At 45.1% G+C, this 16,763-nt stretch overlaps 1 protein-coding gene across 1 annotated transcript; it reads left to right on the plus strand.

The window, feature by feature from the left end:
- The first annotated feature begins 1,863 nt into the window (after positions 1-1,863).
- Positions 1,864-16,374, plus strand: Gpr83 (G protein-coupled receptor 83). Its single transcript, XM_069989569.1, has 4 exons — positions 1,864-2,250; positions 7,379-7,504; positions 10,378-10,511; positions 13,725-16,374. The coding sequence occupies exons 1-4, from the start codon at positions 1,864-1,866 to the stop codon at positions 14,347-14,349; spliced, it is 1,272 nt and encodes a 423-aa protein (XP_069845670.1). The 3' UTR covers positions 14,350-16,374.
- The last annotated feature ends 389 nt before the right edge of the window (positions 16,375-16,763 follow it).

Here is a 16,763-nt window from a genome sequence, read left to right on the forward strand (position 1 = left end):
CTGGGAAGGTGGCTCAGTGGTAGAGCGCTTGCCTCGCATGCTCAAGGCCCTGGGTTCGATTCCTCAGCACCACATAAGCAAAAAGAAAAAAGCCGGAAGTGGAGCTGTGGCTCAAGTAGTAGAGCGCTAGCCTTGAGCTGAAGAGCTGAGGGACAGCGCCCAGGCCCAGAGTTCAGGCCCCACGACCAGACCCCCCCCCAAAAAAATGGAGTTCTTAGAACTTGACTGATTAACTAAATTGGGGCTATAGGCATAGTTCAAGTAGAGGTCCTTTCTAGCAATCACAAGGCCTTGAGTTCCAATGACAATACTGCCAAAACTAAGAAATAAAAATGAAGAAAGCTAATAGCTATGGACAAGATTAAGTCCAAAGCAAGATTTTTTTTAATGCTTTTCTGGTGATTGGCTTTTCAACCAAGTTGATTAAACATTCTTGATTCCTCCCTCCAACCCCTGTCACCATTTCTTCTCCCACTGCCAGCACCTTGCCTCAGGGCTCACTTCCACGCTGGCTGTGAACAGCCTTCAAACCAGCTTTAAGCCACAACCTCCAAATTCTCTACTCACACCCTGGAGTGTTCTAAAATCCAAACATGATAATGTCACTTATTACCTAAACCCCTCCTATACATTCCTATTACCCTTAGGAAATTGTTCAAATCCTTAACGTGATCATGACTTCCTCCCTCCCTCCCATCCTCCCTCCCTCCCCTCTATCTTTTTGTGCAAGTACTGGGGCTTGAACTCAGGGCCTGGGTGCTGTCCTTGAGATTCCCCCCACCCCCCAAGGATAACACTCTAACACTTAAGCCACAGCTCCACTTACAGCTTTTTTGGTGGTTAATTGGAGATAAAAGTCTCCTGGACTTTCCTGCCTGGGCTAGCCTTAAACCATAATCCTCAGATCTCAGCCTCCTGAGTGGGTAGAATTACATGTGTGAGCCAGCAGCATCTGGCTGATGACTCCTCCTTGGACAACCCCATCTTCTTCCCTCTTCTTTTTCCTCTCTGACCTGTCTCCTGCTGGTCCTTCAGGACTGAGTTGAACTTTGCTGACTCTTGAGACTTCCTTGACTCTAACCCGCATCAGCACCATCTTGTATTTTACTGTAGTGAGTAGACCCACACTTGTTAATTCTTTATCAAGACCACGGTGTTCCAGTGGTGTTCCACCACTATGTGGTGGGAGATTATAAAGTGGGTGTGTGTCTAAGAACTCTACATAGAGGAAAGGAGAGCTGTTAACCAAGGACAGGAATATGAAATGCCTCGCACAGGTATCTCACACTGCTAGGAAGTGAGGAAGCTGCTGTTCGACCTAGACCGGATGCTTGGTCTCCCTCAGGTTCGGGCAGCTGAGTGCTCATTGTGGGAATGAAGCCAGATGAGCGCGATTTCCTGAGCAAGCAGTGTGTGTGTGAAACTGTTAAAAGATGAAACCGGTCTGGGAACGGTGTCCCCATCAGCTGAGATCCAGCCGTGCCCGAGACCCCGCGCCTCACACCGTCCCCACGCGCCCCTTTCCAGCTGCTGGGAAAGCAGCAGACCCTGGGCCAGTGTGTGAGTTCGAGTCCTCCCGGAGAGCGGGGAGTGAGGAACGGGCAGAGCGAGCGAGAGCGAGCGCATCACTGAGTCACCGGCGCCGCCAGAGCCGCTGCTCTGCCCAATCGTCAGAGGCGCCCTGGGGGAGCAGAGATATAAAAGTGCGGGGAGAATCCCGCGTGTGGAGCCAGTGAGGGCTGCGGGCCGGCTCTGCGCCCAGCGCGCCCTGCCCGCCCCGCGCGCCTGGCTCTGCGCCCCCCGCGCCCCGCGCCCCGCGCGCGCACGGGAGTCAGGGATCCCCGGACCGTGCGCTCCCGCAAGATGCGCCCGCACTTCTTGCTGCTGCTCCTCCTCCAGGCGGGGGAAGCCGCGGAGCGCGCCGAGGGCCGGGGCCCCGAGCCCAGCCCGGACGCGGCCCCGGCGGCGCCCAACACCTCCCGCTTCTTCTCCTGGAACAACTACAGCTTCTCCGACTGGCAGAACTTCGTGGGCCGGAGGCGCTACGGGGCCGAGTCGCAGAACCCCACGGTCCAAGCCCTGCTCATCGTGGCGTACTCCTTCATCATAGTCTTCTCGCTCTTCGGCAACGTGCTGGTGTGCCATGTCATCTTCAAAAACCGGCGCCTGCACTCGGCCACCAGCCTCTTCCTCGTCAACCTGGCGGTGGCCGACCTCATGATCACGCTGCTCAACACCCCCTTCACGCTGGTGAGGCCCGGCCCGGGGCGGGGGGGGGATGGCTTCAGCCCTCGGTGACCCCTCAACCCCCCTTCCGTCCCCCCTTCCCTCGCTCCTCTCTTCCTGGCATTCTCCGTCTCTCCCTGGGTCTCCCCCACCCCATCCTCCTCTTTCTCTCCGTTTTGGTCACCTCTGCGTCTGCCTTTCTGTCTTCACCCTCAGCCTCACGTCTCTTCTGTCTACTCATTTCTAGTTTCTAACTTTGCACTCTCTCCTCTGCTTTTCCGTCTTTCGGTCAGTCTCTGTCTCTCTCAAGTCCCCCCCCCCATCTCCTTTTTTATTTCTTTTCTGATCAGTCCCTCTATGGTTTTAATTTTCTCTCTCTTCCCCACTTACTCTCCTTCTGTGGTTTTCTCTCACATTGACTCCTGCCTCCCCTTCCGCTCTTCTTTTTTCTCCATTACTTTCTTCAGCTCGTGACATTGGATCAAACATCTGAGTGTCCGCAGCTGGTTGCAAATAAGGGAACATTTGCTGTTTGAACTCATTGCATTGGACATTTTTAAAAAACTTACCAAGCAGTAAATGAAGCAGATGTAATGATTAGGTCTGAAATTATTATGTCAAGTCATCTCCCTACTCTTGAGTGAGCCTCCTCTTCCCCATTCACAGGGTGCTGCTATTTGCTGCACTCAAACAATAATTGTCAATGAAACTTTGCCTTTCCCTAGGCTGCTTAGCTGGATTGCATTTCCCATCTGTGGTTGTGTGTGTGAGCCCAAGGCCTGTGCTGGAATAAGATGAGGATGAGGTGGACTTGGGCCCAGACTCAGGCAGGTCTGAGGCTTTCCTACATGGTTATTTCTCCTCCAGCCCTTACTACCAGCATCAGTGATGCCATTTCTGTCATTCACAAGCCAGGGGGCAGTTCTGTGGGTTTAGAATGAGGGTTATGACTTAGCAGTCATAAGGACAGATACACAACAGGTTTCTGTAACATGAGTTTTGTTTTCAATTTATAGAATAACAAATGACTTATTTACTACCAATCAGAATCTGTTCATGCCTCTCTGTCTCTCCCCTATTCAGTGTGAGCATGCATGAGCACGCACACACACACACATGCACACAAACACACAAAGACACACACATAGAAATGAAAGACAACAACTAAAGGATGAACCTTTTCAAGAGTTTCTACCTATGTGGATGTTCTTCTAAATCTTTTCTCTTCAAAACACTCATCCAGTCTCTTGTTCTCTTATGAGGACATTACTTATATTTTGTAGCTAAGGAAACTAAGGTAAAGAGAGGTTCAACCTTTATCCATAATGAGTTACATCCTTTAGTTGAAGTCCAGTGTCTGTTACTCATAGGAAAGGGGGACATTCTTGAACTATGTTCTGATTCTGCTGCTCCAAACATGAAGTTGTCCTGTTTGCCCTCCAGCTTATACGTAACCTATTGATGGTCCCCTGGATCCACTGAGCACTGACCAAGAATAGAAAGGTTTCTGACTAACACCCCTTCTTCTTAGTACATAAGAAAGCAGAAGCTCTGGCTCCACTTTCTCGGTTTCTAAGCTGAGAAATGGAAATGCCAAGGTTAGAGCAGGGAGAGCCGGGAACATAGCCATAGCCCTGCTGCCCAGAGCCATGTGGCTATGTACAAGACCCAGGAGTGATCTAGGAGACCACAGATCTGACAGTCCCAGGGTGTCTCCTTCAAGAAAAGACATTGAGGTCCTGAAAACTCAGTATTCCCTCTGGCACAAGCAAACCCTTGAACATGACCTATGGACCCAATCCAAACTCATGGTAGAGTTTTGAAAGTGATGACAATGAGAGAGAAGGTTTTTTGGAGGGAGGGTCTTAGAGCCATGCAGTCTACTCAGCCTTTGGCTAGTTGGTAATTGTATCTTCCTTCCCCAATCTACCTTCCTCTACTTCATACATCATAGTTGTAATGAAGCCTAGCGCTAGGGTAGACAAACCAAACAATGGCAGAGACAGACACAGGATATAGTGGAGCTCACAGAAGACAGGTTTTCATTTTGACCTGCCAGAGTGCCATGCCTGGGTCAAAGGAAACCTTCAAAGGACATGACATTTCCATGTGACCTAGATGAATGGCAGTCTACCAGGTCAAGAGTTGAGATGAATGCTCAGTGCAGACAGGAACAAGGCGAGGAGGCAGCAAATTTCACTGTGTATTGAAGCTCTGTGTAGCTGGAAAAGCAGACAAGAGGCACAGCAGAGGGATGGCAGTGAGGGTGGGCTCAAGAGATGGAGATGGGCCAGAAAAAGAGACTGGGGCCATGTTTGCTGGGCTGGGATATTCATTTGCAGCTGGCTCTGTCCTGAGAACTGTGACAATGCTCAGCTGGATGATGACAGCCATCTGATCTGTGGTTAAGAAATCCTTTTCTTTTTTTTGGGGGGGGGGGTCCAGTCGTGGGGCCTGAACTCTGGGCCTGGGCGCTCTCCCTCAGCTTTTCAGCTCAAGGCTAGTGCTTACCACTTGAGCCACAACACCACTTCCGGCTTTTTTCTTTTTGCTTATGTGGTGCTGAGGAATCGAGCCCAGGGCTTCAGGCATGCAAGGCAAGAGCTCTACCACTGAGCCAACTTCCCAGCCCTGGTTAAGAAATCCTGGTAGCAATATACAGGCTGAATTATTGAGAGGCAAGACTGCAGAAGGGGGAAAGCTGTGGTGAGGCTGTCATAGCCCCATGGCCTTGGGTCTGAAGAAGAGGGAACTGGTTTGAAAAATATTTAGAGGTTTGAATTTGGTCACTCACTGAGTATGGGGAATGAAAAGCAGGAGTATCTGAAGATTGCTGTCTCAATAATGTTTCTGGGCTGCTCAAAAGCCTCAAATGGCTTTGAATCTTTCCATTGACCTGGAAAAACAGCCTGGGGCCTGCTGTCCTTGTGTTATAATTTAGCCAATCTTGTCCGCCTTTCTTGTGTGCATGCCAGCTAAATCAACTCACTCAGACTTCTGGCCTAGTGTCTATGTCTCTTTTCTTCTTTTTTTTGGGGGGGGGGGGGAAGGGAAGGGCACGGGGAACGTATTGGAGCTTGAACTCAGAGCCTGTGCACCAACCCTTAGCCTTTTCACCCAATGCTGGTGTCCTACCACTTGAGCCACAGCTCTTCTTCATATCTCAGCTCTGAGTAGCTAGGATTGTAGCCATGAGTCACTTGTGTCCAGACAGTATCTATGACTTTTGTTCTGATCTCCACATGTATAAGTCCTTCCTCATTTCTAATGCTGCTTACACTGTCACAATGGCAAATTATGACACATGCTTGCTATGAAAGAGGCATACTCATACCTTCTCTACATGTGTAATCCATCTCATTTGATTTTCCTACTAACTATGTGAAAAGGCTTGATCTGATTTACAGAGGAGGAAAAATGGGCCTCAGAGAGACCTTAGTGTTTTGGCCAAAATTCTGCTCTAAGTACAGGGAATATTCTTTCTGTTAGGCTAAATGGCTATCGCCACTCCTCTCTGGCCCACTCCATCTCTACCCGCCACCTCCCTCCAGCCCCCACTCTTCATCTCCATAGCACATACACTGATTACTTTCTATCTTTAATTCAAGTTGTTTAAGCCCTCCTCTGCCCAGATTGGAAGCTCCTCTATTAGAATCGACACACAGTCTCTCCTGGGCATACTATTCAAGCATTAATTGAGTGAGCAAATAGTGCTGAATGAACATGATGAGGATGAGGTCTGCTCCTAGGGCTATACCCTTTCTCCACTCTAATCTATACTTATTTAGGCCCCTGGGTCACCTTCCCAGATGATGAGTTGCAAAACCAGTTTAGACAACATTTCCTAGCATGGGAGTTTGGAATATAGCTGAATGGTACAGTGGCCAGCACCACCAAAAAACAAAAACAGATTCTAACACAGCCATATTAGAACTTTTCAGACATTTGCTCACTAGACTAAATTCTGATCGGTCAATAAAAATTTTATTACACATAAAATACAACATTTTCTTTCTTTTCATTTTTTCTTTTTCTTTTGCCAGTCCTGGGGCTTGAACTCTGGGGCTGGGCACTATCCCTGAGCTCCTTTTTGCTCAAGGCTAACATTCTATCACTTGAGCCACAGCGCCACTTCTGGCTTTTTCTGGTAGTTAAATGGAGATAAGAGTCTGTCACAGTTGGGGGGGAGGGGGGAGGCTGGGAAGGGATGTGAAGGGTAAACCAAAGGAGGAGGGTGCAATGCTTGGTAAGAAATGTACGCATTATCCTGCCCATGTAATTGTAACCTCTCTGTACAGTATGTTCACAAATAAAATAAAATTAAATAAAAAAAAAGAGTCTGTCACAGTTTTTCCTGCCTGGGCTGGCTTCAAACTATGATCCTCAGGCCGGGCGCTGGTGGCTCACGCCTGTAATCCTAGCTACTCAGGAGGCTGAGATCTGAGAATCGTGGTTCAAAGCCAGCCCGGGCAGGAAAGACTGTGAGACTCCTATCTCCAATAAACCACCAGAAAACCGGAAGTGGCGCTGTAGCTCAAGTGGTAGAGCACTTGCCTTGAGCTGAAGAGCTGAGGGACAGCGCCCAGGCCCAGAGTTCAAGCCCCGCGACCGACCAAAAAAAAAAAAAAAAAAACTATGATCCTCAGATTTCAGCCTCCTGTGTAGCTAGGATTACAAGCATGAGCCACCAGTATATACATCTTCCTTGCTTGCTTCCTTCCTTCCTCCCTCCCTCCCTCCCTTCCTCCCTCCCTCCCTTCCTCCCTCCCTCCCTCCTTTCTTTCTTTCTTTCTTTTTCTTTCTTTCTTTCTTTCTTTCTTTCTTTCTTTCTTTCTTTCTTTCTTTCTTTCTTTCTTTCTTCCTTTCTTCCTTTCTTCCTTTCATTAATTGTACAGGGAATTTCATTGTGATATTCTATATATGCATGCAATGTGCCACGATCCATTTACCACCTATCAGTTTCCCTCATTTTCTTACTCACTACTTATTTCAACAGCCTTCTATCAATGTTCCAGACATTTTTGTCTATTGTTCTGTAGACTTTATACTAAGCCCAAAAGTTAGAAGCCATTTTAGCAAATGTAAAATGTCCAGAGATTTTTACATATATTGACAGTCAAGACCTGTCTGACCTCTGGTTGCTTGTCTCTAGGTTCGGTTTGTGAACAGCACATGGGTGTTTGGGAAGGGAATGTGCCATGTCAGCCGCTTCGCCCAGTACTGCTCCCTGCATGTCTCAGCACTGACACTGACAGCCATTGCTGTGGACCGCCACCAGGTGAGACCCCTCCCCCCCCACTCCCATTCCCAACTCTGAGCACATCATTAAACCCTTTATTTTAGTTTTGCAAAAAGTTATTCCCAGTTTGATTTTTCCAATTAAATCTAACTACTAGCACTTTCTGTTTCAGAAACAAATGAGCTTGTTTTGATGGTAGTAAGGTGAAGCTGAAGTTATTGAAGAGGTGGTGAGGAGGGAAGTTATAGTTACATAAGTAAAATAATGAATACATTTGTTTTTAATCATTGTTACCACATCCCTCATTATCTTCCACTTACCCCTCCCTATCCCCATCCCTGCCAAGTTGTAATGTTCATATCCAAGTGTCAAGTGAATATCAATGTTGCTTTGGTTAATCATTTCTCCTGTTGTTTCTGTGATTCCCTTTCTCTTCCACATTTTGAATAATTTTACATGCAAAACATGAGGTACAAAAAACTAAGAGAAATGAAAAAATTAAAACAATAGAAAAAAAGAACAAACTACATACAAGGTCTAATAAGAACCTTTTGTTTCCATTTATTGGTGTTCATGTTGATATGCTTCGTTATATATGGTCCTATGCACTAAGCAGTTATTGAGATCCCCTGTTAAAAATATCATAGATGTATTCTAGTTCTTACAAATGAGGGACATCATGCAACTTACTTTTCTTTGGGCCTGGCTTACTTCACTTAATATAATTTTTTCCAAGTCTTTCCATTTCCTTATGAATGGAGCAATGTTATTCTTTCTGATGGAAGCATAGAATTCCATTGTGTATATGTATCACATTTTCTTGATCCATTCTTCTACCGAGGGGCATCTGGGCTGGTTCTGTATCTTAGCTATGGTGAAAAATACTGCAATGAACATGGTTGTGCTGGTAGCTTTAGTATGGCCTTGTTTGTGGTCATTTGGGTAAATGCCCAGAAGTGGGATTGCTGGATCATAGGAGAGCTCTATGCTTAGTTTTTTGAGGAAACTCCACAATGTTTTCCAGAGTGGTTGAACAAGTTTGAAAGCAGCACATAATTGCAGGTCAGAGAAAAGTCTGTAGAGTGGAAGATGGATATGTACTGGCCAGACCGTGGAGGAGTAAACAAACTGGGATGCCCAGGTGGCAGGAGTAGGTGACAGAGTGGTGCATGGAAGAGTCCACAGTGAGCACCATGGGTGACTCTTTAGTGACAGGAATCCAAAGCAGACCCCAGCATATCAGTCCTGGAAAGGGAATGGTTCTAGGTTAGTTGCCTTACACATGCTAATTTAGTACGCCATATTGTCTGTTTAGACTATACTGAGTCAAGGAGCAAGGGCTCAGGGAATTGCCTGTGTAGCTTTCCCAAGATCCTGTAACTATGAATGAGGAAGCTAGAATGGAGACTGTGATCTATCTGGCTCCCTCATCACTAGACTGCTCTACTCCAAGATGACTCAAAGGAACCTACACATCCACATCAGTATTGTTAAACAGAGAGATGGAATTTGTCTTGAAAAGCAGCAAGAGGTACCAAGGATCAAGGGACAGAAGCTTAAAAACGCAGATTCAATGGGAGAAATGAATATTTAATAGAAATATCTAAAGGTAGACTAAACTGCTTGAAAGGTAATTAATTTCATGTCACCAGCCATATCTAGGAAAGTCTGAATGACACCTTGATACGGATACCTTTTGAAGGGATTCATGAATCAGATCAGAAATTGGGTTGACCAGACTGAAAAAAATCTCTTTATCTCTGAATGCTGTAATTTTGTAAAGACCAGCTCTTCATATCTATTGCAGGGATGTTGTGGAAAATGTAAAAGTTTATATACCAATATTTCCTTTCTTTTCTTAATTCTCCCTACTTTAATAAGAGCTATGGGTTGCCTTTACCTAGCCCATGTTGAAGCCAATTTAACACAGATAACTGAGAGGTGACTCATGAAGTGAGAGTGGCTCTGAGGAACAAAGGGGAAGTGTTGCTCATAGTGACCACATAGCTAGGACATATGCTTATCTATGGAGGATTGACCTAAAGCCAACATAGTCCATGAGCAGGGTTTAAGGCCTCTGCCTAGGCTGATTCCCATCAGAGTATAAGGATGAAAAATGGCAAAGTCTAGAATAAAAGTGCTCTGAAGCTTCATCACATCCTCTCAAAAAACCTTGGAAGAAATGGAAGAAAAAGCAACATTTGAGTGTCCCGTATGTCCTAAAATGGTATCCCAAGGCAGCAGCAGCGGGACTAACCATCCCCAAATACCTTTAGCAAGAAGGAATGAGCCTCAGATGTTTCCAAGTCTTAAATAAATCCATATTATTTAAACATTTTAGAATTGACCCACCTATAATAGCAATTCCACAATGAATGTTCAGCCCAAGGCCTTCAATGCTGCCTCTTCTATGTGAAGGATGCTGGCTCATCATGGCAAGGTTAACAGCAGCCTTAATAAATATTATTGTGAGCTTCTGAGAAGTGACAATGCAGCCTTCCCTCCTACCATAAGTCATGAGAAGTTACTGTCCGTGTCTCTCGGCACCAGACCTTTGCAGGCCCTTTCATGTTTTAGAGGGTCAAGCGTTTTAGAAGGCAGATCTTGAAGAGGTAGGGACCAAGGATGAACTTTTCCCTATGCCATCTTTGTTCTGGAAGCTGGCTAGACCTCTTCTTTGGTACCTCCCTGCTCAATTCACTGCAGCTATAGGCTTCTGAACTGTCAACCAGTGTGATCCCAGATGATCTGTGGATGAAGCAGAACTGTGCCCTACCTCAGCTATCCAACATAGCTCAGGGGCTCAACCATGAAAGGAAATGTTGCTTGACAATAAATATACCCTACATCAACAGGTGTCTCATTTGCCTCAATCTTTTTCCCTAGTAAAATACCCTTTGCTTATTTTCCAGGTGATTATGCATCCCTTAAAACCCCGGATCTCCATCACTAAGGGTGTCATCTACATTGCTGTGATCTGGATCATGGCTACTTTCTTTTCACTCCCACATGCAATCTGCCAGAAGTTATTTACCTTCAAGTACAGGTGAGATGTACTCATAGAAGCAGTCTAGGGCTCTAGGGAGCTTGCTCCATCCCTCTCCTCCCAAATTGACAGCTGCCTTCTTGGCAAAGGGAAATTGGTGTTTGTTCCCTTTGGATTTATAACTCTGAAGATTAGAAGTGCCTGTGTCACTGGGCTTCTCTCCTTTTATCTATCCTCTCCCGTTACTTTCTGGTCTACACACATTTACTCCTGTCCCCCCCTCCCTGTTTTTTTTTTTTTTTTTCTTTTCTGTACAACTTTTGCTTCTTCAGTCGCTTTCAGTGTGCCTACGAGGACAACAGAGTAGTTATCAGAGTCTGCCACTAGGGGGCATACACTCACATTGCCTTAGATGAGACTCAACACTGCCTTGTTTAGATTGAGCAAGTTTTTTTTTAAATCTTTTTAAAAATTTTTATTCTTATCTTTAAGTTGTGCAAAAGAGTTGCCATTCAACAAAATGCATCTTTTTTCTTCTTTTCTTACATTAAAATTTTTTTCTTTTACTGTGATGTACAGAAGGGTTACAGTTATATAAGTAATGAGTACATTTCTTGTTAAACATTGTTACCTCCTCCCTCCTTTTTCTCCCATTTTCCCTCCCCCCCCCCGCCCCAACTCCCTTTCCTCAAGTTGTAAAGTTTGTTTTTAGCATAGTGTCTCGTGAGTATCCCTGTTGCATTGGTTCACCCTTTGTCCTTTGTCTCACCATTTTGTTATTCCCCTTCCCTTCCTCAAATCAGACAAACATATATACAAGACAAAATAAAAAAAACAGTGACCATAGGGGATAAACAAAAGGAAAAAAGAAATAAGAAATAACGTCATGGGCTGGGAAGGTGGCTCAATGGTAGGGTGCTTGCCTTGCATGCCTGAGGCCCTGGGTTTGATTCCTCAGCACCACATAAGCAAAAGGAAAAGAGCTGGAAGTGGTGCTGTGGCTCAAGTGGTAGAGCGCTAGCCTTGAGCTGAAGAGCTGAGGGACAGCGCCCAGGCCCAGAGTTCAGGCCCCACGACCGGACCCCCCCCCAAAAAAAAGAAATAATGTCATACAGCACATTAAAAAACAAGACCAAAACAACTTTCATTTCTACATCTTGGAGTTCATTTTGACTACTATTCATTTAAATGTTCACACAAAACATGCATTCATGTATATGAATAAGATGGGGTTTTCTACTTCTTTTGAGCTCCATTCTGGTGTCATTACCATGTGCTCTCACCAAATGAGAATTTCTTTCAAACACTCAAGGTTTAAAAGTTTTTGAATTAGTTAATTAAAACCTATTAGACAAAGTTAAGGAAGACTTGGCTTGTTTCTGATCTGATACCTAGGTGATCCCAACTCTTTGTGTACTATCTCTACATTTTGAACCCTCATTCATATTCACTAAAGAAATGGTGAATGAGCTTAGAGTGATCTCAGCATTTTACAGTTGCAGGTGAGATTTCTTCAGAACAGGTGTTGGGATGGAGGCAGGTGCACATCCAAGTGTGTCTGAACTCCCACAAGTGATGAGTGAGGAAGTAGGGAGATGAGAGTGAGAGAGGGAGAGACCAACCAAAATGGATTTTTAGGAGAAGAGGTATCAGTGAGTGCCATTTGAGGCTCTAGAGCAATGTGACTGGCCCACTTTACTTGCACCGAGCCAAGCAAGCCAGACTTTCACATTCTTCCCTCAGCGATTGGTTCTAAGCTTGCTGGAGGAAATGGAAACTGCCAGCCACTTCTCTTCTTGAGTCTATGGAAGAGCTGTCATTGGCTCAGGGTTGTCCTGTGTGCTAGCTCTTTCTTTGTGCTCATCAGGAGTTGGAGGCTGGTGCTCTGACTGACAACAAGGATCTTGAGATGGAAGTAGAGGTGTGGCTGGCATGGTACCATCTATGAATGAAAAAGCCAAACATGAGTACACGTCCATGAAGTCAGGCCCTAGTACACACACACACACACACACACACACACACACACACACACACACACACACACACACACACACACACACACACCAAGAGAATTCTGGGGCATTGAAGTGGAAAAGACAACTGTACTCACGCTGGTGACAAAAGCAGAGTCTAGAGTTTGGGTGGGTTTCTGAAGGCTCCTCCACAAATTCCAGGACATTGGAAAGAATCACGTAATCAGACCCTCAACCTTCACACTTCCCATTTTCCTTCACATCTTAAAGACTAAATTTTGTTACTTTCTAACAAAAGGAAAGGGAGTTTCCTCTTTCTTTTGCCAGTAATGACACCAGCACATATTATAAGCCATAAGCACACATGTAAGAATGGCAAAGAGGTCCAGGGCACATTCTATATATAATAATATTGTTATATATGAATGGCTGAAGTTCCATTTACTGATCAGGTCTTCCTACTCATATTCTCAGTCTATCTATCTATTACATTTCAGTTTCCCTTGGGAAGGAGACCCTAGAACAATGGCAAATTCTAACTTTTTTTTTTCATGAATGAACTAGTTTTCAGGGTAGGACACTATTGCTTCATTCATTCATTTACTCAACAAATACCTATGGGGTCTTTATTATGGGTTAGGAGCATGTAAGGTTAAAGGACATGAAGTGATTCAGGGATCTTTCATTTTCCAAAAAACATATATTGTTCTTATAAATGTGATATACAGAGGAGTTACAGTTATGTAATCCAGATAAAGTGTATATTTCTCTTTGGACAATATCATCCTTTCCCATGCTCTCTCTCATTTTTCCCTCCAGTCCTCACCTACAAGTTATATAGATTATTTTCAACATAGTGTCTAGTGAGTATCACTGCTGCATTTGTTCACCCTTTGTCCCTCCATTTCTTTTCCTCTTCTTACCCTCCCAAAGATAGATAAATGAATCAACAAGGCAAAAGGAAATGAAAACAACCATAGCATCCCAAATCCCTCTTGTTTTCATTTCCTGGAGTTAATTTTGAAAAATAGCACATAGCACATAGCTATTGAGCCTATGTAATTCTCTCCTAAGAATATCCTCCTTTCATCCCACTCTGTGTAAATGCCTAGAGATCAGGGATCTCTCTTACCGGAACCACCCAGCCTTGTGGAGAACCAGAAACATGAGCAGATAATTAACCCATGGCTCTAAAAGTGTATTAGACAGACAGGCAGGCAGGAAGAAGAGGTAGGCTTCTTAGGAGGAAGCCTTTCCACACCTGTATCTCCTCTTTCCCTCTCCTTCCTGTCCCCAGCGAGGACACTGTACGCTCACTATGCCTGCCAGACTTCCCAGAGCCAGCCGACCTCTTCTGGAAGTACCTGGACCTAGCCACCTTTATCCTGCTCTACATCCTCCCCCTCGTCATCATCTCTGTGGCCTACATGCGCGTGGCCAAGAAGCTGTGGCTGTGCAATGCAATTGGTGATGTGACCACGGAGCAGTACCTTGCTCTGCGGCGCAAAAAGAAGAAGACCATCAAGATGCTGATGCTGGTGGTAGTCCTTTTCGCCCTCTGCTGGTTCCCCCTCAATTGCTATGTCCTCCTCCTCTCCAGCAAGGTCATCCACACCAATAATGCACTCTATTTTGCTTTCCACTGGTTTGCCATGAGCAGCACCTGCTACAACCCCTTCATCTATTGCTGGCTGAATGAGAACTTCAGGGTTGAGCTAAAGGCATTATTGCGCATGTGTCAAAGGCCTCCCAAGCCTCAAGAAGAAAGAATGCCCTCCCCAGTGCCTTCCTTCAGGGTGGCGTGGACAGAGAAGAACCATGGTCGGAGGGTTGTGCTAGCCAGTAACCTCTTGCCTGCTACCCAGCTCCAATCTGGGAAGACAGATCTGTCATCCGTGGAACCAGTTGTGGTGATGAATTAGGAGAGATTGAGAAGAGACAAGGAGAGGGTCCTGGCCAATCTTCACAGTGCTGGAAACAGAGTTCCTAGGACTGTAGGGATTCCTAGCCCCGTGTAATGAGTAAACCATGAGGCACCAGTTAATAAATCTCCATCTAAGAAATGCTGTGAGGTGTAGCACCTGGATTTCAGAGCAAAAGGACTTAAGGCAACCTTAGCTCCGACAATGGCAGAATCAGTCAGCTGCTTCTGTCAGAAGCTGCCTCCCCGCCCTTCTACTGAGGAAGCCTGAGATGCACTCTAGTTGTGGCTGACCCATGCACCTGGCCCTGCAGAGGGCTGGTTCACTGGCCAGAGAAATGTCAGCAGGTTAGTGCTCATACCGAGGACCTCATGCCTTACCCTTTGAAGTCACTGTGCCGAGATGAATCACAAGTCCAACTTATAAGAACTCACTTATGTTCCCTAAATACAAGCGAAAACATTTATTACCATTTTGAACAGTTCAGAAAATTGTAAAGGAAATGATTAAACCCAACCAATCCATGTGTGATCATTTTGTGGCTTTATTTGTGACTTTTCCCCTTTGTATATATGTCTCCTTGTGATTTTGTGCATATGCATGTGTGTACCACCTAAACTTTTGAACTGTAATTTTCTATTTACATTCTAATAACCAACAAGAGGAATAGGCATAACAGAGTACTTCTCAGCAGTGTTCAAGCGGTGTCCACTAGAAGCACTGAAGAATGGCTTCCAGGGGAACTCTAGGTGAAGGTTGCTAAGTCAACAGGACCCATTCTATTGTGTGGCCAGTGGTGAGCAGGACTGAATGAGGTCCCTCTCTCTAGAGGAGACGCTATCGCAATGAACCATGGTACAGGTCAGCTAGAAAATGTATTTCTTTTTTTCTGCAATCACGCAGAGACAAGAAAGGCTGACACATTCCTCCACTTTCATAGTGGATGAGAAGCCTACTTTCCATCATGCTGGAAATAATCATGCTTGCACACCTCATCCACCCAAGCTGTCTAGACAGGCTATCTCTCTGCATTGTCTGATTAATGAGATTTTTTCCCACACCAGTTCCTGAAAGAAGACAGCCAATATCACCTTAGCAATTCACATGTCACTTCCTAATACCTATGGCATCCTCAAAGAAACCTTATTCCTTTTAAGGGCCACTTGCTAGAGAAATCTAATTCCAGAGACTGAATATTCTCATCAGCTTCTATCTAGTCCTGAGTTTTTATGGTATGAGAGAGAGAGAGAGAGAGAGAGAGAGAGAGAGAGAGAGAGAGAGAGAGAGAGAGAGAGAGAGAGAGAGAGAGAGAGAGAGAGAGAACGCATGCATGAGAGCAGGCAAAACAGTTTTGTTCTATGAACAACTGTTGTACTGTATTGGGTTTAGCTCCAGAAAGTTCCTAGAAGCAAGGCATTTCATGTGAAGCTGGATGAGAAACTGAGGCTTATAGAAGAATGGGTGTGTCCAAGCTTCACTTAGAGTGCTTGGCTATTAATAGAATCAGAACCTGGTTACAGCCCCTCCTTCCCTAGGATGAAACATGGAATGTCCTAGTCTATTCATAAGGATGACAGAAGACCTTCAAGATACACAATTAAAAATTATTTTCTGAACAGCTGTTTTTGAAAAGAAGATATTCATTGGGAGAGAGTGCTTTTGAAGTTCAGAGGGCTCCCAAAGTGAATTTTTCAGGCGAAACGGCTCACGTTTCTGTTTTTATGATAGGAAGAAGTAATTATGAGTTTCACTTTAATGCTGCTATAGAAATTTTGTAAACCAGAGTGAGAATATGCAGCAGGAATAAAGAAAAATGTTCTTGCCTTGAGACTGATGGGGAAAGCTTCTTCATGCCTATGTAGAAATAATAATAATGCCCAGGCACAGAGCAAAGCGGACTCAGGCCTGAGGGCCTCCAGTTACTCATGTCTGCCCCTTCTCTCTGCTCCCTGTACGCCTCAGAGCACATGGTGATGTGTAATTGTGCATGGGAATTTTGTGAAACTCAGGTTTCTTCAATGTTGTGTAAAGAGCACTTTATTGTAAATTACTCGTCTCAATAAAGTATCACTTTTGTGTGTGAATTGTGCCTCTTAGATGGATATATCCCAACTAGTACCCTTTAAAATGGGAATTGACATAAATTATGTGACAAGAATGTGGAGATTGTGTGCTCCAAGGCCAGGTTTCAACTGAGGAAATTCAGGCTCGTAGTGAACAAAGAGCAGGAGAGAAGCTTCTGCCTCCTGGCCCAGAATCCCTGGCACTGAGCCAGCTGTCAAGCCGGGTAGATGATGCATTTGCACTGTATGTTTGAACTTCAAGATGTGTCTGTCTCTTGGCAATTCAGGAGGCAGCATAGCTGTCACTTGAGCTGTAAGAACCCATTTCTCGCTCACAGTGTGTGGGAAGAA

The sequence above is a fragment of the Dipodomys merriami genome, unplaced genomic scaffold (assembly GCF_024711535.1).
Source record: "Dipodomys merriami isolate MVZ:Mamm:240054 unplaced genomic scaffold, mDipMer1.0.p SCAF_38, whole genome shotgun sequence".
Lineage (NCBI taxonomy): Eukaryota > Metazoa > Chordata > Mammalia > Rodentia > Heteromyidae > Dipodomys > Dipodomys merriami.